This window comes from Nicrophorus vespilloides, unplaced genomic scaffold, assembly GCF_001412225.1.
Source record: "Nicrophorus vespilloides isolate i.1.1-1 unplaced genomic scaffold, Nicve_v1.0, whole genome shotgun sequence".
Taxonomy (NCBI): domain Eukaryota; kingdom Metazoa; phylum Arthropoda; class Insecta; order Coleoptera; family Silphidae; genus Nicrophorus; species Nicrophorus vespilloides.
Genome location: NW_017098951.1, coordinates 416,110 through 438,835, shown reverse-complemented (window position 1 = coordinate 438,835; position 22,726 = coordinate 416,110). Strand labels below are relative to the sequence as shown.

At 31.2% G+C, this 22,726-nt stretch overlaps 3 protein-coding genes across 3 annotated transcripts; 1 reads left to right on the top strand and 2 right to left on the bottom strand.

Annotated features, from left to right (window-relative positions):
* Positions 1-904: 904 nt before the first annotated feature.
* Positions 905-6,214, bottom strand: LOC108563650 (probable multidrug resistance-associated protein lethal(2)03659). Its single transcript, XM_017922389.1, has 13 exons — positions 6,115-6,214; positions 5,848-6,067; positions 5,588-5,792; positions 5,383-5,531; positions 3,596-4,508; positions 3,421-3,540; positions 3,198-3,364; positions 2,804-3,141; positions 2,524-2,754; positions 2,232-2,468; positions 1,432-1,964; positions 1,208-1,368; positions 905-1,156 (listed from the first exon to the last, which is right to left on the bottom strand). Exons 1-13 carry the CDS (start codon positions 6,212-6,214, stop codon positions 907-909), a joined length of 3,624 nt encoding a protein of 1,207 aa, XP_017777878.1. The 3' UTR covers positions 905-906.
* Positions 6,215-7,654: 1,440 nt separating this feature from the next.
* Positions 7,655-8,604, top strand: LOC108563676 (DNA replication complex GINS protein SLD5). The gene is made up of 2 exons (XM_017922417.1): positions 7,655-8,237; positions 8,294-8,604. The coding sequence occupies exons 1-2, from the start codon at positions 7,769-7,771 to the stop codon at positions 8,548-8,550; spliced, it is 726 nt and encodes a 241-aa protein (XP_017777906.1). The 5' UTR covers positions 7,655-7,768; the 3' UTR covers positions 8,551-8,604.
* A 40-nt stretch (positions 8,605-8,644) lies between these two features.
* On the bottom strand, positions 8,645-22,190 carry LOC108563675 (probable multidrug resistance-associated protein lethal(2)03659). Its single transcript, XM_017922416.1, has 16 exons — positions 21,844-22,190; positions 13,409-13,519; positions 13,165-13,299; positions 12,905-13,109; positions 12,629-12,854; positions 12,419-12,575; positions 11,431-12,346; positions 11,235-11,372; positions 10,989-11,182; positions 10,581-10,930; positions 10,297-10,527; positions 10,016-10,246; positions 9,666-9,961; positions 9,364-9,609; positions 9,150-9,310; positions 8,645-9,090 (listed from the first exon to the last, which is right to left on the bottom strand). Exons 1-16 carry the CDS (start codon positions 21,915-21,917, stop codon positions 8,739-8,741), a joined length of 4,023 nt encoding a protein of 1,340 aa, XP_017777905.1. The 5' UTR covers positions 21,918-22,190; the 3' UTR covers positions 8,645-8,738.
* Positions 22,191-22,726: the final 536 nt, after the last annotated feature.

The window sequence follows — 22,726 nt, the reverse complement described above, 5'->3', positions numbered from 1 at the left end:
TAAATTTTATAAGAACTGAGATTTAAATTTTGCAAATTTTCTTTTTTGCTACGGTCTTATCTTTAGATTATATATTTATATTTTAAACCAATAAAAAAACTTACAAATTGAAATTCTTTAAATAGTATACAACTTGTAAACTTGTATTAGTTAATTTAAAAACTAATTGGATGGTATTTAAATTAGCCAAGATACTAGCACAAAATAAATTTTAAAAAATCAGTCTACTTAAAGATATTTTAAATTATTTTCTTTATTTAAAGAAAACCCCTGTACAATTCTGGAGAATATCAGATGTCTAAAAATAACTGTAAACATTGCAATATTTGAATATTTCTAGCTTCTACTCTGTGTATATGTGGTCAGTAACCTTTTTATGCATTAGAGAGTTTTTGGAGATGTTAGATTTATTTCCAATATAAAAAACATACAGCATATAATAAATTACAGAAAGAATGCGTTTCACTACATTTAATATTTTGCGGATTTCTCAAGATTATATCAGAGAAAAATTTATAAATAATTTATGAATTGCATTTAGTGACAGAATTAGTTAACAATATTCTAATGAATCATCACTGGAACGTACGAGACACGGTCCAAAGTTCAAGAATGACAATTATTTGTTTGGGCAAACATCCAAAGTGCATGAATTATTATTAATAGATTGCTAATAAGCAAAGAAAGTTGTTTAATGTAATAAATAAACAGTGTTACGGCGGTTCGAATCTTCATCTGAAAAAAAAAGTAAAAGTTGTCTTCCGCTTAGTGATCATCTATTGAATCATTTGCATACAAAAAAAAAGATGATGAAAATAAATATTTCGTCTCGTATGGTTTATAAAAGTATAATTAAAGTATATTAGAAACGAATTACACGTATTAGAGTCTAGATGTCGTCCATTTTTAGACACTGATTTGCAATTCTGTCCGGTAGCGCTCTTGTTCTTCCGGATACATCCTGTCGAAGTACTTCTTGATGTTTTCACTTTTCTGATTCAACAGTTCTACCGCACTTCCGCTCTCAACGATCCTTCCTTTTGCCATGTAGAATATTAAATCATATTTAATTATATTGCTTAAATTGTTTGTGATTTGAATCACAGTATTTTTCATGAACTTCTCATTGATTACTTGCTGGATGAAGTACTCCGTTCTGAAAATGTCTTGTTTTGGTAAGTCAGTCATTGTTTCATTCAGAGCTTACTCTTTTTCCAGCCTCGTTTCACATTCTTCTACTATTAGGATTTTATTTTTCTGCAACACCACTCGCAATAGACTAATGATGTGTCTGTGCTCCATTGTGAAATTTTCGTTTTGTATTTGCCGGTCCAATTTAACAAGCACGTTGTGCAATTCCCCGTGTACCTAAATCATGCAGATGCAGGAAATAAGTTAATGTTTACAGACAAATTACAAACAAATATATACCAGTTTCAGAGCCTGCAAGATGCTGTCTGTACTAACATTACCATGTATATCCAAATTATTCCTTACACTAGTTGGGAATACCACCGGATCCGATGGCATTATTGAAATTTTTAATCTTAAATCGTGTAGGTTCACGCTCTTTATGTCCACATCGGAGAGTGTTATGAGACCATCGTAATCGAAAATCCTGTAGAGCGCTGGTATCAGAGACCTTTTTCCAGATAGAGTATCGCCCATGATACCAATCTTGTTTCCTGTAGGAATGTTCATTTCTATAGAGTATATTGGCTCCAAATATTCTAAAATCATGGTGACATCACTAAATTGAATATTCCCATCCACCGGCCATGTTTTATCGGGAACAATGGTTTGACCCTGTGGCTCCTTATCAATATCTTCCAAATTTATGAGATGTTGAACGCTGTACAAATTGTGACTGATTTTGTTCATTTGCTTCATTCCGTATTGAACAAAGCCGATCAAGTAAAAGCAGTTAGTGATCAAAAGCCCAACAATAGAGGTTGTCAAATAAGCTGTAACATTTTTTAATCACATTAATGCTAGCAGTCCGAAGTAAGAATCAAATTTGAATAATATCTAATTAACACAATCATTATTTTTAATGAAGTAGATTTTGTTCATTATTAAAAATAAAATATCATTCAGAGTTATGTACGTATTACCTTGCATAATTTTCATAAGAATAATTTTCTATATTTCCTTATAATATTTTTGATACGAATAGATAATGTTTTCATTATTAAAACAGAAACTTAAACAATAAAATAAAAATTACTTACGTATAAAATCTGGAACCACAAAGTATTGAAAGATAACAAAGGCCATCAGGAAAGTGTAAAACAAGTCAATATAACAACCGTACATCCTCCACAGGACAACAATAGTGCTCGAAGCTGAAGTATTGACATCGTACAGATCATGAAATTCTCTAATAGCCATACCCTGTGCATTATGGCATCGAATGGTTACGAGAGCAGAGACAGTATCTTGAACGTGATCGGTGATTTTATTCCGAGCTTGAACATGCATAATCGATTTTTGAACCAAACATTTTATTCAATATGAACCTACTTTCGCCATCTAAACTAACAATTCCATCGGTCGTCGGTTTGAAGATCTTATGTAATTTGTACAATCCGAATAGTATTATGATGCAGATCGGAATAGATGCAGGAACAAAAACGCTTATGACAATCAGAAAACCCAAGCACGTTGAATTTATAGTGAGCACATCCAACAGGCGATTGGGTAATGTCATATCAACCGCCCTTATGTCTCTCATCAGTTTTCTGATAATCTTAACTGAAAAACGAGAATATATTAAAATACGAGTATAAAATTTGTCAGCTACCAATTGTGTTCGTATAGTAGTAATCCATAGTAGCATGTAGTATATTATTGAAGGTATCCTTATAAATTTTGCTTCCTCTCGACCGAAGTTCACAGAATAAAATCACATAATATACAACCATAAAGAAAGTGGCCCCAACTAATGCTATATAGTATATGAAGAACGTTTCGTTCGGCAAAATGTAATTGCATTGATCGTGGAAAGTCTTGTTTTCGTATTTTTTTGCAATCTCCACATCGCGTCTCAGTAATTTGTTCAAAGGAAAATCAAATATTTTTATATCCTTAGTTTCGTTAACGTCTGACGCTTTCATATAACACTGTTCCTCAGAACTCGCCCTAAAAATATTATATAAAAATATTCTTTACTATAATTACAATAAAAAGTATCGAACCAAAGCATCAACCAAAAGTCGCCTGCGTTAACTACACATTGTGTAACAAATAGGGTAAACAGGAATAAAACTTGAGCGGGCTTTTTCGAATAATGTTTCAGGTACTTTTGTATCAGTAGCTTTTTCACTTTTGCATGATCGAATTCCCTGGAATCGCCTATTGGTTTCTACAGCAAAATCAAATAACTATTGAAAAATAAACACTTAACAAATGAAGACTCACTATGCGACTCAGCGAAATCTCACGCAAAACTTTTCTCCCGTCGTACCCCGTCCTGATCCATCTGTACTTAGCAATCTCCGTCTTGGGAATATCATCAAAAGCAGTCATAGTCACACTAGCCTAAAACATATAAAGTTATTTAGTATTTCAATGATGTCATAAAAATAATATTCACATTTTTTATTAAAAGCATTTGGTCTGATTGCTCCAGTAATTCCAAGATATTGGTCACTAGAATCACAGTCTTGTTGCGTTTCAAGTATTTCTTCAAGCAGTATTTGAACACCTTCTCCGCTGTATCCACTTCCAAATCATCGAAGCATTCGTCAAACAGATAAATGTCCGCAGATCTGTAAACCGCTCTGGCTATATTTATCTTAGCTCGTTGATTCAAATCGAGCGCGATGTGTTCTCCGATTATCGAGTTGTCTGAATAACGCCAATCTCTGAAATCGTTAGCCAATTGACAAACTTTCACAACGAAATTGTATCTGTTCCTGTCGAATTTTCTATCTAGAATAATGTTGTGCCGCACGGATGAGTTGAAGATCCAGGGTTTTTGTGCTGCATATGATAACCTTCCCATAGTAGTGCAAGTACCTCGCAAAACAGGTACTTCGTTTAAAATAATGTTAAGGAAACTGCTTTTCCCAGACGACGGAGGCCCGGTAAGAGCGTAAATGTTCCCGGCGAATAAATCCAGATTTAGATTGACCAGGGTGTAAAGCCGAGGTATCATTATCCACGTTGCTGTGATATCTATCATATTCACATGGCCGGCATCTTCGCGCGGTTTAGATCTCATCGCAGCATCTATTTCCGGCAGCAGCAAGAATTCTTTGATTTTCTTCGTAGCTTTGATCAAATCCATGTAGCTTTTGATTCCCATGGGTAGCAATACAGCCATTTGCAGTTCGATCAAGTTCAGAAATTGAATGATTGTGTAAAGAAGCTGTGTGGAAAATAGGGTTTTCGACAGTTCATAGCTGCTGACAGTGACGAAGATTCCTAATCGCGCTGAGAAGTTAATTAAAATCGTCGTGAATCCCATTACGTACGAAAATGACCTTACATAATGTTGCTCCAATCTGCGATAAAAAATATATAATTTAATAGTTAATATAAACTAAAGTAAACTTAGCTGACTTCCTGTTCTGGTTAAATATATCGACCATAAGTTTCTCACATGCGTACATTTTAACTGTTGAAATGTTCTTCATTATTTCCATTATATTATTATAACGTATATCTGATAAGTCTTCAATTTTATTCTTGTATTTATCTTGATATTTTATTAATGGCGCTAAAATATAATAAAATTTGCTAAATATTTTTATATTTCCCTTTACAGCAGTTAATGTTATTTTTATTATTGTATTCAGCTTTTTATTAAATGTACCTTCTAAATAATTTCAAAATTATTAAAACCAATTGATGTAAATACGTAGTTTATAATTAATTTAATATAAATATTTGACTAAGCTATGTTTTTTTTTGTAATATTATTAATTAAATCTATGGTAAACCTATGAACTCCTTCGCCACAAAATGTTTGCATGCGAAACTGAAATAAGCATTGTTATATAAACACATCATATATGTTTTGCAATTATTGTAGTCTCACGTCCTTCGCATGTATAGCTTTATTTTCAACAGCAAAATAATTGCGTTTAATATCCTTGTGTATTGCCCTTATTTTATTTGGCCCACATGTATTCTATTATAAAAAAAACTCTTCAAGTATATTTAATATATTTATAATAAAAAAGAATCGACTTAAAAAAAAGAAGAAATATCTAACTAATATCTCCTAATTACACTTAATATTTTAATATTGAATAATTTAAAAAACTTAAATGTAGAATATAGATAGAAATCTTACCTCTGACTAACAAAATAAAGATGAAAATGAAGGCACATCCAATAGTTGAGAAAAATCCACCCAAGCAATACATGAAATACAGTATAATCATTATTTGCAGCGGCGTAATCCACACGAAATGCAGAAATACGGGTACTTTTTCCAGCATTCTAGTCTGTTTGTTCAACAAAGTAGTAACTTCATTCTGCAATTGTTTATTGTGTATGGTCACCAGACTCAGTTTCAGAAACTAAAATATTATCGAATGAAAAAACAAAGTAAGTGACATCATTTTTAAAACCTTACTTTCTTGTAAATCAACGAGGAACAAGCAATTTTACATCTGGTTCCTATTTTATGACAACCCAAGAGAGTGTGATGGTACATCAATACATTCAAAAATGCCACGACCACGAATATTGCTGCTTTCATTATACCGAATTTGATTCCGCTCTCGCTAGGATACATGAAATAGTGTATCAATCTGAACATTATTATTGGCTGCAGCATCCTAAAATTTATAATTTTAATTAAAAAATATCGTACATTTTAATTGATCGGTTAACTTGAATATAATGCATTGAATAAAGAGCATTAAACCGTATCCCATGTAAGCAGCAACAAATGTTTTGTATAACGCTTTAAGAAGTGAAGGTTTTTTACGGCGTCTCCTCGCTTTTGCTACTTCAATTTTCCAATACTCATCCAAAGTCTGTCCAAGGGGGTCAGCTAGATCCGCAGCTGCTGTGTTGTACAAGTCAGCCTCTTCGAGCATCTTATTTTTACCTAATTTCAATAATTTAAACACCCACCTAAAAATGTAAATGAAATACCGGGTAAACTAATTGAATTTTGATACCAAAAGAACATAGCGGAAAACACGTTTGCGTTCACTTCCGGGCTAACATTGTAGCGTCCCCTGCTCATCCGCATCTTTGCGTCTTCTTTTTACCCTTCTATATTTGTCATTTAAACGTCATCAAAAATGGAAGTCATATTTTTATTATATTTGTCACATCAACAATCGCTACGTGACGAATATAATATACCGTATTAGCCCGAATATAACGCGATATTTTTCGACCATTTATTTTCCGTTAAAAAATAGACTCGCGCTAAATTCTGGGTTTAACTAATGGAATGTAATATAAACAAGGAAATTCTTTTATGCGTATTATTTTTTTTCTAAATATCTTTATGAAAATTTCGGAGTCGCCTTAAATTCGGGGTCGCGTTGTATTCGGGCTAATACGGTATATACGATAATATATCAATCACATTCTAGACTTCAAATGTTATGTGTGTGATGCAGCATAATTGAAGAACTCTGATTGGGTAATTCTCACTTTTTCTTCAAATAGTTCAATTTAGCTACTTTCCTAATCAATAGGTAGATACTATGAATTGAATGAATTTGAATGATTGTATTGTTTAGTATAATTAGCATTGAGTACTTGATATATATGATACGACTACCTTTTATGAAATCTACATCGCCATTAGAATATAACATCATATACATATAAAATATACGAGAAGTAACGTAAAGCAATAAATCCCATAGTGCGGATTCACTATAGTAATGTATAAAAATAAATTCTAAATAATACACGTATTACAAGACCTTGCTCGATTAGCAAGTTAAAATGAATATTCATGAATCTTGCAAAATTACCAACTTAATCGCAATCCAAAGTTCTACTGTATGCGGTTTTAAAGTCATCAATTAGTCCGGTTGCAAAAAATGCAAATATTGACAGAACCTAATACCCTCATATTTCTATACTTTGTAAAATGCTTCATTTCATTGTAATGAAATCATCTTAGAATTATGTCATTCTTATATTGTTTTACATGTTCCAACTTAGATTTGAATTTAGATAGCAACATTTAAGAAGTTTTTCCATTTCAGTATATTATATATAGAAAAGTTTTCAATAAATACCACAATTTTAAAAGTTTAAATTTGTGCTTTGTTCTACTAAAACCAGATAATCTGTCCATATTCAAGTGCAATTGTCGAATTTATATTACTATAGATTGTATTATAATTACAATGAATCATTAATTTCTGCTGATCAAGCTAATAAGATACTTCTCATTCTAGATTGTAAGACTAATGGTAAATTATGCTTAATATAAAACGTAGATGCTTAGACTGGTTTTAGTTACTGCAGCTCCACCTATTGCTTCTTTCTGAAAGTATTATATACAGAATTATATAAGATATATACTTTTGAAAAATATATTACTAAATATTATTAAGCTACTTAGAAAATATGGACGATAAATTATATATTTGATAAAAAAAACTAATTATACTAACCAACAAATTATAGATGTCTCTACCATCGAAAAAATATTTGGCGGCAATAAATTTTATAATCCGAAGTAAATCTAACCTCAGATCTAAATAAAAACAAATTAATTTAAATATCCATTTATTGTTGTTGTCAGTCGTTGTTGTTACCATTTGCATATAATATCATGGACGATAGTATGGGGGAGCAATTTGATGATTCTGATCTGAATATCACTGAAGAAGTTGCAGCTCCTACAACACAAGACTTCGGATTAGATGATATCAATACTAGTGATACTGAAGCCCTAACAGCTTCTCAGGTAATAGAATTAATGGAGAGTGCTTGGCTCAATGAGAAATTCTCACCAGAGATTTTACCCCATAAAACAGAAATTGTGGACTGTCTCCTAGGACAAATTTCTTACATGGAGGAGAATTTAGAAAATCTTGAGAGCAATGATTTCCAAAAGAGTCTACATCAAATGGAAACTTATCGTTTGAGGTATTTAGTCACAAGTTATTTAAGAATACGATTAGAGAAAATTGAAATGTTCAATTATGAAATATTAAAGCAAGAGGAAGTCAGAGAAGAGAAAAATGAAGAATCTTACTTAAGTGCTGGTGAATTGCAATTTGCTAAAGAATATAAAGAAAGTAAGATAATAATTATTGATATACTATCAACAGTAACAATTGTTTTTTGTTTGCAGATCTGGAGCAACATTTTGATAATGTACTATCATTTTGGCCTGGATTACCTCCAGATGATTGGAAGAAGGAATACATTAAACCTAATCTGCATAGTTTCGTGTTTTTGAAATCAAAAACCGAAATCGAAGGCGTTATAATTGATGACGGGAATGAAGAGGATGGCGATTTGGTGGACTTCAAAAATGGATCTCAAATGATTATTTCCTACAACAGTGTTTCGAATTTGGTGAAAAAAGGTGATGTTCAATTAATTTAAAATATTTAATTTGTATTATAATTGTTACAAAATGAGAAATAAATAAAACAAAAACAAAACTTTAAAGACTTGTTCTAAACTCAACTTTGTTCAATATTAAGTATCACTGGTTTGTAAGCACACTTTGTTTCAATTTCTGCCATTAGCTGATTAATATGAGATCACAACATTTAAGTAGATAATAAGTTTTAATCATTGTTGTGTAAGTTATCGTCCTTTTTATCTTCTTCCGTTGCATTTGTAGTGGCAGCTATAATTTGTTCATTGGGTTTTGTAGAAATTTGTTTTGATTCGTAAGCTTCCCTTGCAATATTCTTGAGCTCTTGCTCCATTGATCTTCCAGTTTGTTTCAACATACCGTGGAAAATACCATTGCTATCCTGTAAAAGTTCGTGCGGATGTCCAAATTCAACGGCTTGACCTGCATCCATCACAAGTACTTTATCCGAATCCATGATCGTGTTTAACCTGTGAGCTATGGTCAATACAGTGCAACTCAAGAAGTTTTTGCGAATTGTTTTTTGAATTAAGGCGTCAGTCCTAAAATTAATGATTGATTGTTATAAACATATAAGACTAATATCAATATTGTTTCTCACTGTTGATCAACATTTGCGGTCGCCTCATCCATTATTATTATCTTGTTATTACGTATTATAGCTCTGGCCAAACACATTAATTGTCTTTGACCTGCACTGAAATTCGATCCTCCCTCGTTAACCTCTTGTTCTAACTTATCAATATTGTCTTTCAATTCGACCTATAATTTATCAAATTATTTTTTTTTATAAAAAAATAGATTTTATGGTTTACATTCTCTAATGCCTTCCATAACGTATCATCGTTGCATTTATCAAATGGATCCAAATTATTTCGGACAGTTGTAGAGAATAAAACTGGCTCTTGGGGTATAATAGAAATATTGCTTCGTAAATCGTTTAGGCCGATTTCTTTTGTATCAACTTCGTCTATTGTAATTGAACCTTCGATTGGCGCCAAACGGAAAATTGCTGAAATCAAAGAGGATTTTCCAGCTCCAGTTCGTCCTACAATGCCGACCTGAAAGATATTCCTAAATAAAAATCTAATGTTGTGGAAAACTAAAACAGCATTACTTTATCGCCAGGAAGAATTTCAACGTTCAAATTCTTTAAAACTGGAGGTTCACTAGGAGCATACTGTAAAAAGAGATTCTTGAAAATAATCGCCCCCTTCTCAGGCCAATCGCGATGCGGTTTCTTCACAGACTCGAACGGTCCTTCCTTATCCAACTTGGTATATTGCAAAACCCTTTCTACACTTGTCATGTTGTTGGCCACTTCTGTAGTTTGCCTCATACCGTGTTGAAGCATTCCAGTTAAAATTAATGATTGCGATAAAACCAAACCCACGTCACCACCAACGACCGAAGCTAAAAAAATATGCTTGATTAATTACAGCTACAAACTACCTGCAACAAACTTACATTCGTCGTAGGCGAAGAATTGGAATGTAACAATTCCGACGAAAAGTACACTTATTAAATCCAAGTAGAAACCAAACGTTTCACTGGCAACAATCATCATGACGAAAGATGCGGTGTGTTGGTCTTGGAGAGCATCGAATTCTTTTGTTATTATGTATTGTGCACCAGAACTCCTGATTGTTGTTAATCCGGATAGAGATGCTGATACATGAGAAAACACTGGTGCTCGAGCTATAAAAAAATATTTAAAAATAATATTCAAATACTTGCGAATAGCTTACTTATTCCCTCCAAACGTTTTAAATCTTGAGCCGTCGACATGTAAACATATCGAATTCCAACGAACAGAGCAGCCAAAACGATTGTTGGTAATATCATAATGGGAGATACGATGAAGACCATGATTAAAATACCAAACATTACCATGAAAATCTGGATGGAATCAAGCATGCATCTAGGAAGTATCTCATCAACTGCTCCAATATCCTTAGAAAACCTATTCAAAATTCTTCCTGAAATACATATAATTAAAATTTATAATACAAAGAGTATTAATTTAATTTACCAGATGGATTTGTATCAAAGAACCTCATAGTTGCTTCTAGGATATTGCCAAACATGTTGTTGTGCAACGATTTCGAAGAGTTCATACAAACTTTGTAAAATGCCAAAGAACGCACAATTGTTAAAACAACGGTCAGCAATATTAAAACCGAATATATCAAAATATAGTTTTTCCTAGGGAAATTACCGAAATCGCAACTGCCTTCTTCATATACTGTATCATTTATAGGGAATGCATTTGTACTAATTTCAGTTTCTGTTTCGTTCATGTAAAATTCCGTAGTTGTGTAAATAGATGAGTCGTTTTTGCTATTATATTGTTTAGCACACAAAACTTCTTCTTCAGTTGTCCTGAAATTGTTAATTGTTGTGTTATATACAATTAATTTAGTTGCTGAACATTTATTACCAATATCGAAGCCATAAATCGCTCCAGTTGCAAAACATTTGAGCTATAATGATCAGAAAAGCTAACACAAAGAGAGCGAGAACGTTTGCACCAGCTCTGAAGTATTGCCAATAAGTGGACGTGGGAATCGAGCCTTTCTCCATTAATTCCTGCGTTTCTTGTGGTTCTTCGTGTTCCTCATCTTCAACTGTGCTCTATGTGAAAATATAATAGATTTGTGTTTTTATATAATATATAGGATTTTACCGCTTCCGAAGTGATGGACATCAACCTTTTGCGTTCTTTTGGATTTTCATTGGTTTCTTCCGTGGACGACTCACGTTCTAAGTGAGCTAATTCATTTTCAGCCAACTCTTCGTATGTTCCCACCTTAGTAATTTGTCCCTATAATATATTACATTAATAGCTGCGACGATATTTTTTATAACAATTTTATAATTACGTTATTGATAATTATAATTTGATCGGCTTTCTTGAGGAATTGCAATTGATGTGTGACTAGAAGCCTGGTCTTGTTCTCCAGATACTTAACAATGCATTCCTCGAATAAGTGTTTGCCGACATGCGTATCAACAGCAGATAGAGGATCATCGAATAAATATATATCCGCATCTCTGTAAACTGCTCTAGCTAAATTGATTCGTGCCCTTTGTCCGCCGCTCAAGGAAACTCCTCGTTCTCCGACTAGAGTTTTATCACCGTAGGGAAACTGCTGGAAATCAGTTTCTAAGGCACATACTTTCACTATTTCCTTGTACTTGGTTTTCGTGAAAGGTTGTCCGAACAAAATGTTATTCTTCACAGATGAAACAAACAACCAAGGTTCCTGAGAAGCATAAGACACGTTTCCGGCAATATCTAGCTTTCCGCTAGATAATGGCAATTCTTTTAGCAAGAGTTGCAATAAGGAACTTTTACCAGCACCAACCGAACCGACAACAGCACACAGAGTTCCCGGCTTGATTTCTAAATTGATATTAGTTAAGGTATCGATTATCGGATTCGGAATCCAGCTTGCCTTTCCTTTGCTAATTTTAATGCAGCCTTTCTCAACAGACACTTCGCTAATTACGTAATGCCTTGGATTTTCTGCGAGCAACAGGAAGTCTTCTATGCGCTTTATCGATACTTTGGCTTCGGAGTAAGTAGCAATAGCTAATGGGAAGAAAATCGCCATATAGAGTTGTATTGTATTGAAGAATTGTGCGTTGGAGAAGACCAGGTCACTCGTTAAAGAGTTCCCGGTTAGAGCATAAATGACAACCATTAAGTACAAACTCGTGCGTTCGGTAAATACCATTAAAGCCGTCATAAATCCCAATATGTAAGACTTCTTTGTTATTACATCGATTTCCAATCTAATTAAATTACAATTAATAAATAGTAAATTTGAAAAGAAAATGAAATTATTATTATGTAAGAATACTTACTTCCTCGCCAATTGAACAACTTTCTCAAAAGGTTTTTCCCACGCGTACATTTTAATTACTTGAATGCCGGCTGTGATTTCCGACATTAATTTTACCCTGTGATCTGTTCTAGTGGCTATTTGCGATCTGTATTTCCCCTGAAGCCTGGAAAGGTATCCTGAAAAATATTTAAAATACAATAACTACAGCAAATCGATATATTTTATTTACCTTGAAGGGGTATAGCCTGTAGAGCTATACTTAAAATACCAATAACCGCAGCATATCCGACGCCTTTATACATTATAATTCCGGCGACGACGGCTTGGATCGGCATGATCCAAATGTAATGCAGGAAGATCGCGACCATTTCGAATCGCTGCACGTCGTTCGACATCAGATTAATGACTTGGCCGGCGGCAGTCTGGCTCAACGAAGTTTTATTCAACCTCAAAAGCTAAGACTATTGAATGAATTACCTCGCACTACGGAAATAAAAGTAAATACCTTTCTGTAGATGATCGAGCAACTGGCGATTCTGCACCTCATTCCAATTCGATAACAACCTAATCCAGCTTGATGCATGATTAAGATGTTCAAGAAACTTATAAACACAACACCAGCTGCGAAGAGCCATCCATGTAGATTGGTATAAATTGTGTTGGGTTCGAAATATTTGATCAATTCTGCTAATACAAGTGGATGGATTAACCTTCAACCAAGTTAATGTTAATACGAGTATATGCACGCAAATGTAATATACTTACTTAAGTATAATACTTTCTATAAAAATAATTACACCGTAGACGGCGTAATGACGTATAAAAGTTTTTGATAATGCTCGCATCAGCGATGGACGCTTCTTGTCTTCTTTGGCTCGTTTCAGCTCATTATCCCAATTTCTAAAATTAAGAAAAAAAACTGATATATATCCTGTATTCAACAAAACATTAACTAAATATACTTTTATTAAAATTTTCTTTAAATATTAATTTGTTAATGATCACTCACCTTTCTAAAATATTTCCTAATTGTTCAGATAAATCTGCTCGTGTTGTATTGAAAAGGTCTTTCACTTCTAAATTTCGTTTGAGACCAATTTTGAAAAATGGAAGAATCCAACTGCAAAGATAATATGAAATAAAATATTTAATAATAAACTTAAATAAATGCAATTTTTATATAATAATATTATATTTTTTCTTATGGGAGATAAGGTTTATAAGGGATTTTAAACATAACGAATATGAGGAAGTTATTCATAAAACAAGATATTTTTAGTACATAGTACACTCAAGTTATTTTCAGCTTGAGCTAAATGCGTTTATACTCAAACATTATCCTTAACTAGTTTAATAATTATATTATTAATAATAATAATTTATTGGCCAAACATGAGCCAAAAAAGTATATTCTAAAATAAAATAAATATATATATATATATATTGATAGGCTGGCCAAAGGGCTAACGACCGAGGTCTTTCCGCCCTTATATTATTATTTAATCAATAGTAACAAAATTAATATTATGATAACAAATTTTAAATACTATGTGAGAAAGGTATAACCTACACTGCGATTTAATATATCTGTTATAATATAGGATTCATTTTGGTTCGTATATGATGCAATGTTTTAATTAAGATTAATAAAACTTTTCTTCTACTCCAAGTTATATGGGGTAGAAGAAAAGTAGAACATTAAAACACCCATATATTAACTTTAATGTACTTAGACGATAATGATATATATCCTGTGTCCAAGAAATACCGTAAATAAGGATGAAATATTTCAGATAAGTTTCATCTGCAAACTGATAGATGCCCTTGAACAAAAGATTAATTAATCTTTGGTTTGCATTATATTATGTAAACAATCTGATTAAAATGTATGACATAATCTGACATCAAAACACGGATTAGTCTAATAAGAGTTATGACGTACATAATCAATAAGTCAGCAAGTTAATACATTTCAATTGAAGACGAGCCACTATCTCCAATTTATTTCAATACATGGCGCCATGTGGGCTGACATCAGTATCGATCCAATTCCGCACTTCCAAAATCTAGAAGGACTTCATACGAAATTGATGTTCATATTTCCGGCGTTATCTTTTTGAATGTTTAACAATAAACACTATATGATATCAGTTGGTTTCGTGTTTCCAAAGGATATAGAAAAGCGAATAAGTTCATCCGAATACTATAAACATTTGTATTAAGCAAGTAAATATTTAGACACGCAACGTGCGCCATTGATTGCATTTCTCTCTGCTGATCCAATAAACGATTAGAATACACGAAAACATTCGTAACGTAATCCAATTCATCTTGCGGTTTTTAGGTTAATGGAGAAAACATATTTGCTATCTGCATTTTTTTCTACGAAATTATCTTATACACTCTGTTCCTGTGTTAAAACTTATTGTTATTAATTCCATAGATCAACTTGCGTAACTGGTAGAGCAAGAGAGCAAGCAATCAATGTTAATATTTCTATTACATAACGTGTAACATAAATTCACATTATTATCGCTGGTGTTTGTACGCCTTTGACCCAATAAGTTTTGTAATGGATCAAGTCTATGGCGTGCACATTTCAATTAGAACTAATCAATTTCAGCGCTCGCCATTCGTTCGTAGCCGAAACGAAAACATGCTCTTTAATCTTATTTAATGCCTGAAATTCATCATCAAATGATGACACGGACAGAATCTCATATTTTTGCATATCAATTATCATGATCATTAGTTTAGATTACGAAGAGTTAATAATACAAAACAATATAGTTTTTTTTTCCACACTAATGACTTTAAACTGTGTATGCCATGTACATAAACAAATCAATTATACAAAAATAGAAATAATTATTATTTATGCTTTATAAAACATAACATAAAAATTAGTATAATTTACAAGAATGACAATTTTATTTTGAAGTTTTAGTTTAAAAAGATCCAAAATTATTGGAATATTAAATTATACTATTTTAACTATAGACATTATTAATTATTCCATATTATTTTTACATTATTTTACTATAATGTTATGTCCAACCTTTATTATTACAATTATTATTGTTTGTTAATTATTGTTGTATAAAGATATGCATCAGCATAAAGGAACCTTTATCGTGATCCCAGTTCGATACACTTTAATATAAACAAAGGGGACCAAGTGTAAACAATCCCATCCCATACCTTTTTGAGTGCTTCGAATTCAAGACCTTTTCGTAACACTATTTCCACGTACAATCGTAATCGATCATCTTTTTGATATAAACAATGCATATAAATTTGTCCCGGTATTATAATAAACAAAACCACCAAGGCCGATTCCCGTGGGAATGTTTAATTATCAATATATTCAAAGCCCTACTACCAATCACAACTCCCACCCCGTATTAATAAGAATTAACTTTGTAAGTAGAATAAGTATTTAGAATATCTTTATTACAAACTTGAAAATCGTTTAACAATTGTACGCATAATCACATCTAACTTGAGAATAATTAAATCTCAAATTTCTAATGTGAACATCGTGCTTTTCTTATATCTTACTTGAATTAGCTATATATAATGTATTTATTAACATACAGATCCTAAATAGCAATCAAATATCTATTTATGTTCACTTACTAAATATTCATAAGTTCAGAATTCAGACTATAGAAAAGAATCAAATATAATAACTTAAATTAGCATTTATATAAATAAATATTGTTAGAAGATGAAGGACAAAAAAAATCTGTAAAAAGATTTTTCACTTTTCTAGTAATATATTAAACGACGTACACTTTTGAGAATCACTGGATTAGACGCTAAGTGCATTTACAAGTAAGTTTAATTGAAATAGCAAATGTAAACTACAATAAATTACAAAATATATATATACATTTGAGAGTAGACTTCGATCGATAGTAAATAAATAAATTGTAAATATATATATATAAACAAAATAAATGATTGTCTATTTATAAGATTTCTTAAATACAATATTAATTATTTAATGCACTCTTGATGTTAATTCAATAAAAACAACACATAATTTATTAAAAATTAGGTAACTAGGTAGGTTAGTTAATTATTATTCGAATTCAATTAAACGACCTTATAAAATAATTAAATTAAAACTAATCTAGTTCAGTAGTTCGTATAGTAGTTGAATATAATATAAATTGCAAGAAATGAGATTATAGTAATTTTTCTGCATGATCTAATTATAATTTAGAAACCATTGTGTTCCGCGGAAAGTTTTTAGTTATTTCGTGGAAACCTGGAATTACTACATAAATAATGATTTTTTTATTGTAATTTTTTTTAAATTTTATTGATTATGTATTATATTACCTATTGTACAAAATAAATAAATTGTTCCGTGAAAATTTCAGGCTTTACGTTGCATAAAAAGTTTGGAAAATTCTACATTAGAGTAAAGAAAAAAAAAGTAATAAAAAAATGCATGTCGGATGTAACACTCTGAAAGAAGTGGTTTTCGCTAACAAAATGGGAACAGGTGTCAAGGGACATTAATGAATTGATCGAATAGTAAAGTGCCGCGTTACAAAAGAACGAAGCCATGCGGATAGTTTGGATGAGGTAATATAAAAAATGAAGAATAATGGCTCTCTATAACAATAATGCTGATTGCTACAATAATATATATATATGTAATGTTACTTTTGAGCAATCAATTGGTATGTGTAATGTAGGATAACGATTTTCTGTATATGAAGTGAAATGAAACTCATGAAAATAATCATTATTCGTTTAATATTAAAAAGTACTGCGATGAAAAGTATGTCAATGCACGTAAATTGGAAATCTTAAATGAACTTAATTCAGTCTCGACTTTCTCGCCTTTAATCACATCTTCACGTGAAATGCTTTAAAGGAAACAAATAATCACCTTTTTGCAAATGCAATCTTCTTCGAGCGCTGTCGTAAAGTAAGCATTAATCTTTAATTCCACTAATTGGAAATGCTTTCTTTCTCATGCATTAATACAATTTTCACTACTAAACTTTACGTGATTATGTAATATCATGAAATTGTAATAAAAGTGAAACATTTCAGCATTATTTTGCGTTTAATGTTCATTAGATTTTTACAGATTATATTATTCTAAAAAAATAACTAAACCGTTTGGAATGTCTTCTGATGTTACTATTTATTTATTTAACATATTTATTGCTCAAAATTATCGATCGAGGTCTTTCCGCCTAATATTACTATTATCTAAATAATAATACATATAATAAAACCTATTTATATTATAACAACATTAGTTGCAACATTTCTTGCTGACTAATCATTATTTGCATCTCCGAATTGTCTAAGAAGAAAGTAAAAATATTTAGATAACGCAACTACAAATTGATGACAATCAATTTGTCAACCAATTAATGATCTCTTATATATTGCTTGTAAATAAAACAATCTTAAAATCATAACAATATTGCAGACAGTGGCGTATAAAGGAAAGTTGGGCCCTAGGCAAATTTTATTTGAACTGCAAAAAAAAAATGATATTAAAACAGGAAATGTGTTGGCTTCCTAGCCCTTACGATAAAAATCCATTACGTAATAAAATATCAATATAAACATGAAAATAATGTTTTCTTTGAACCTCAAAACTAACCACTTGTCACCTGGCGTTGATTATTATTCGATAATAATAATGCAACAAGGACGAGTCTACTTATTTCATTTACCCGTTCGATATTACGTCCTCATTCAATGACACAAATCCATCAAAACATTTTTGTAAACATATATTAAAACTTTCAGAAGCTTTTATTATTTCTTGATAATACACTAATACGATTGTTCAAATGGAACGACAATAATTATTATTTCGCTTTTGAAACGGACCCTAAATTGTATATGAGGAAATGCTTTTTAGTTTAATAAAGTGAGTATGTTTCCTGCAATAAATTCTGTACCCTGACTATAGGAACAATAGCATTCGAACAATACCGTCATTAAATAGGAACTACACATATCGGTCTATTTAATAGGTTTTATCATATAATTTATAGCTGAACAATTACGTCATGTTTTGAATAGTTGTCTTATGTTGCACAAAAACTATATTAAATATAAACGAAGAATGAATAAAAATGCGTAGATCCAACAATGTACTTATATTGTACAATCCATTATTATTGTCAATACAGTAGGTAAACAATCTATGTATAAGAGACATCCACGAAGTCCCTTAGTCTATACGTCTTATTGTATAAACAAATACATTCCATCCCTGGGATACAATTCTCGCATAACGAGCATTTCGCTTAACGAGAAAAACATATTGTAACAAAAATGACTCGTGTACCGAGCGACGTTTCGCAACACGAGAAGAGAAGTCCCGGATAGTGCTCCTACTACATTATTTTCACAACTTGTGTTCAGACATATTATGTGTATTTTATCATTAGACTGAATATATTAAGCACCTTCATTTTTTTGTAATCTTTGTTTATAGCTTTGACAAATATAATTTAGAGCAAAACAAAAAAGGTATTGTGTCAAAACATCATTATAAAAAAAATGCAGTCAGGCGTAATCCCACCTCAAAATTTAATAATGGTTGGAATAATTAATTATCTGTTAATAACGTTATACATATTTTTTGTGTTGTTTCGCTTTACGAGTAAGGAATACTGAAATCCTGGAAGTGCCTATGCTCGTTAAGCGAGTTTCCACCGTACTTATGTAACTTGCATGTGCAAGGGGTGGATTTCTTAATGCGTATTGTCATGCATCATCATAATATTGAATTGGCCTTTCCGCCAATATATAAAAAAGATAATTTGTATAAAAAGTAAATAATTTTTCAAACCGTATTATAGTGAATCCTAATTGATCAAAACCCCACTATGCAAGGTATTGCCGTACTTATTTTTAATAATGACTAAAGTAATTAGTGAAATGAGTATCTTTAATATAAATATCTATCATATTTTTTCTTATATTTTAGAGAATTTTGTTTCCAATAATATTTACAAATTATTTTTCTTTTAGTGTTTTTCATTCTAAAATAATTACATATATATTGCAGCAACTGTAATTGAAAAGCTTAAACATCTTAATCCTACCTTATCCCAGAATTCAATTGAACATTTTTTATGCGTATAATATTTATCATTTACTTACAACACTTGTGCTATATTTAATTTTAATCCAATAACAACCATTAAAATGAAAAATGTTATTTTGTAGATTATTCTTTAAACAATGGTTATAATTTGTTTACGTGATATTGTAATGAAATTAAGAATGATATATACATTACTTGTGCAGAAACACCAAAGTCGATAGCTCTTTGGCAAACATTGCCATACCTTTGTAGCATCTGCCATATAATAATAAATTGTCTTTATATATAAATAAAAGATTAGATAAAAACTCAGGCAATATATATTTTCCCTAAAACTAAACCCGTAACGATGATTAAACATTTTTTCCGATTTGTAAGTTTTTTATCAAAAAATAATTAATACATATAATTATGAATATACAGGTTTCCAATAATTTGCAATTAAATTAATGATTCGTTTCAATATACATTCAAATCTACAAATTCTCGTGAATGTTATTTTGTTTAAAGTGATAACTGATTGTGTGTTTACAAATATAATAGGATTTTCGCAGCTTAAACAAAATACATTTGACTATAAGACATGTGACTAGTATTGATAGTAAGCAATTTTAACATTGGAAAAATATATGATTTATCAAATATAAACTTTGAGCTTTAGTTCTAGAAGTCTGAGTTTATTTGCAAATGTTTGCTATGTGATGCATAGAATCGTTGTTTGGACGGTGACACATTTAATTCAGAAAAATAGTAAAAATAAATGTGTCTAGAAAAGCAAGTTATTTAAAGAAACAAACATGACATAAATAGAACAAAAAAATAGCATTTCCGAAATAATCTATAGGAAATGTAGTAAATATTTACCATATCCGACTTACTAGCATAGTACGATTATGTCAATATGAAGTATATTAGATATGGAAAATTCTTCATACCATCACTTTACCATATTTATTAAACTATTCGTAGATATCTCATCAACACTAATGATAGCAGATAATTTAATCGAGTAATTATAATCAAATTAAATTACGTTTTATATGAAAACGGAAATACATACCAATAATAAAAATCGTAACAAGAAGGATAACAAGTATTATGACAATATAATTGTTAAACTGAATTAATCATATAGTTAGAATAAATGTAATTGGTTATTACTATAGAACAAAATATAAAAACACTGATTCAAATTATCTAAAAACTAAGAACTATTTTTTATTTTCCACGTTATTTAGTAATCATACTACTGATTAATATGTCATACGGGGTGAATATGTGATTTAATACTATTTATATTACATATCACATTAGATAAATGCTCCTTGGTAATTTTGATTTATACTAGAAATACCGACCAAACATTATAGTTTTAATCTTCTACATAACCTTTAACAAGAACCGCAACCTTGAGGTTATATAACAGATTTCTACTGAAATTAACGAATAACCTTCAGCGATAGGGCGGATATATACAAGTTTAGAAAAACATGCAATCATTAGGGTTACATGCCAAATTTCGTGAGAGAATTTATGAAGTTAATGGCCTTATGTCCTTGAAATATTTTTTTGTTCAAAGTCTAGAAGACCGTTAGCTATAATCTCTCTAAAAAAAGGAAGTACATTATGTATTCTATAAGTAAGAAAGTGTTTAACTGTAAAGGTGGCTATAAACTATAGGTACCAAATAGTTCATTCAGTGTAAATCAGTGTTTCTCAAACTTTTTGGTCCGCGTCCTCGTATATGTAGAAAAACATACCGTCCCGTCTGTGATCAATTTTTCTGCGACCTCCAAAGTATTTTTCGCGACCCAAACTTTAAGCATCACTATTGTAGATCATATTAATATTGTATTCATAAAATTATGTATTTGTCAGGTAGTGTTACAAGTTGTCAAATCCATGTTATATGAATAAGTTACTTAACAAGTAAACAACTGTTGCTTAACTTACTATACATCATCAAACTCGCTTTCAGTTCTATTCAATTACATATATTTCAAAATCTATTTTTATTTACAATGAGTCAAGAACTCGACTACAATGGGTTTATTTTCTAAGCGTTGAATAACCAATGTTGTTTGTCTCAATATCTTCTAATGTACGCAATGTAATTGATTGAATGTGATTTATTATCGCAAAATCATTTAAGTAATATAGTAAATGTAGTCAATTTAGACTAGTATGGCTATTTGTTTGGTTTGGTTGACATGTTCCAGGGAGATATTATCCGCGATACAGGTTTCGTTACTTTCGAGTTGATAGGTTTAAACAATTGATTTACAATAATTAAAGTGTCAATGTAAATAAAATTAATAGTTTCCGAAATTAATGAGGCTTACCAAAATAATAATTTCGACAGGAAACCGGAAGAGACTTCCGGACTGACATTGTCATATTTTTTACTGGAATCCATAATTTCTTAATTGAATAATAAATGCACGAAATACTGCAAGAATATCATAATCCTGAACCAGCTGTAAAGGTGGAATTGGTACACCTGCGGGTCACTCAAACGATGACAGCCTGTGATAGTCTCTGTTTCACTCCTTTTTTATATATATATATATCAACAAACTGAACCAAAATCCTAGGTCATTCAAGTTCAAGACCTCCGTAACGGTCCTCACCTCACACACATTCACGCCGAACTGAGAACGAATCTAACATGCGCCAGCTCCTTCCTGGTTATGCCCCTCCTTCGATGTTTGCCAGTTGCAACCTTGGGTTGTGTGTATAAATATAATTTACCGCAGCACAATGAAAACCATCTGCCATTAACAGATGAACTTATTGATTCCCTTCACTTAAACGAATAGAAACAAATGAAAAGATGTCCTTTAAAAAGTACGGGTTTTTTCCGCAAAGGATCCATCCTCACCTGGCCTCACCGCAATTGGCGGGAATCCCGGTCTGCACAAATATTTGATGCACATATTTAAATGTCATTGACCAGAGTGATGATGTCATTCTATTTAACTCTGATTCAACAGAAAGCAAAACTGTTTATTTCATTAAAGTGTATTATGTAAATAAACAAAGTGACAACTATGAAACTGGTGGATTTATTTTTATTATAAAGTTTGTAATAAGTATACCTAATCAGTTGTCATTATATCATTTAATTAATCATCAACATTCAACAAATTCCATTGCATTTGTATCATCTAAATATATTATTTATATATTTGTATTATTTATGTATTGACCGCAGTCTTTCGGCTG

Coding starts and splice junctions, on each gene's coding strand:
- LOC108563650 (XM_017922389.1), bottom strand. CDS start 6,214: ATGCGGATGAGCAGGGGACGCTACAATGTTAGCCCGGAAGTGAACGCA. Junction 1,965..2,231: donor TGTGGTTCCAGATTTTATAC/GTAAGTAATTTT, acceptor AAAATGTTACAG/CTTATTTGACAACCTCTATT. Junction 1,369..1,431: donor TCTTGCAGGCTCTGAAACTG/GTATATATTTGT, acceptor TGCATGATTTAG/GTACACGGGGAATTGCACAA.
- LOC108563676 (XM_017922417.1), top strand. CDS start 7,769: ATGGACGATAGTATGGGGGAGCAATTTGATGATTCTGATCTGAATATC. Junction 8,238..8,293: donor TGCTAAAGAATATAAAGAAA/GTAAGATAATAA, acceptor TTTTGTTTGCAG/ATCTGGAGCAACATTTTGAT.
- LOC108563675 (XM_017922416.1), bottom strand. CDS start 21,917: ATGGATTCCAGTAAAAAATATGACAATGTCAGTCCGGAAGTCTCTTCC. Junction 11,373..11,430: donor AAATTATAATTATCAATAAC/GTAATTATAAAA, acceptor AATATATTATAG/GGACAAATTACTAAGGTGGG. Junction 10,528..10,580: donor CTTTGATACAAATCCATCTG/GTAAATTAAATT, acceptor TATGTATTTCAG/GAAGAATTTTGAATAGGTTT.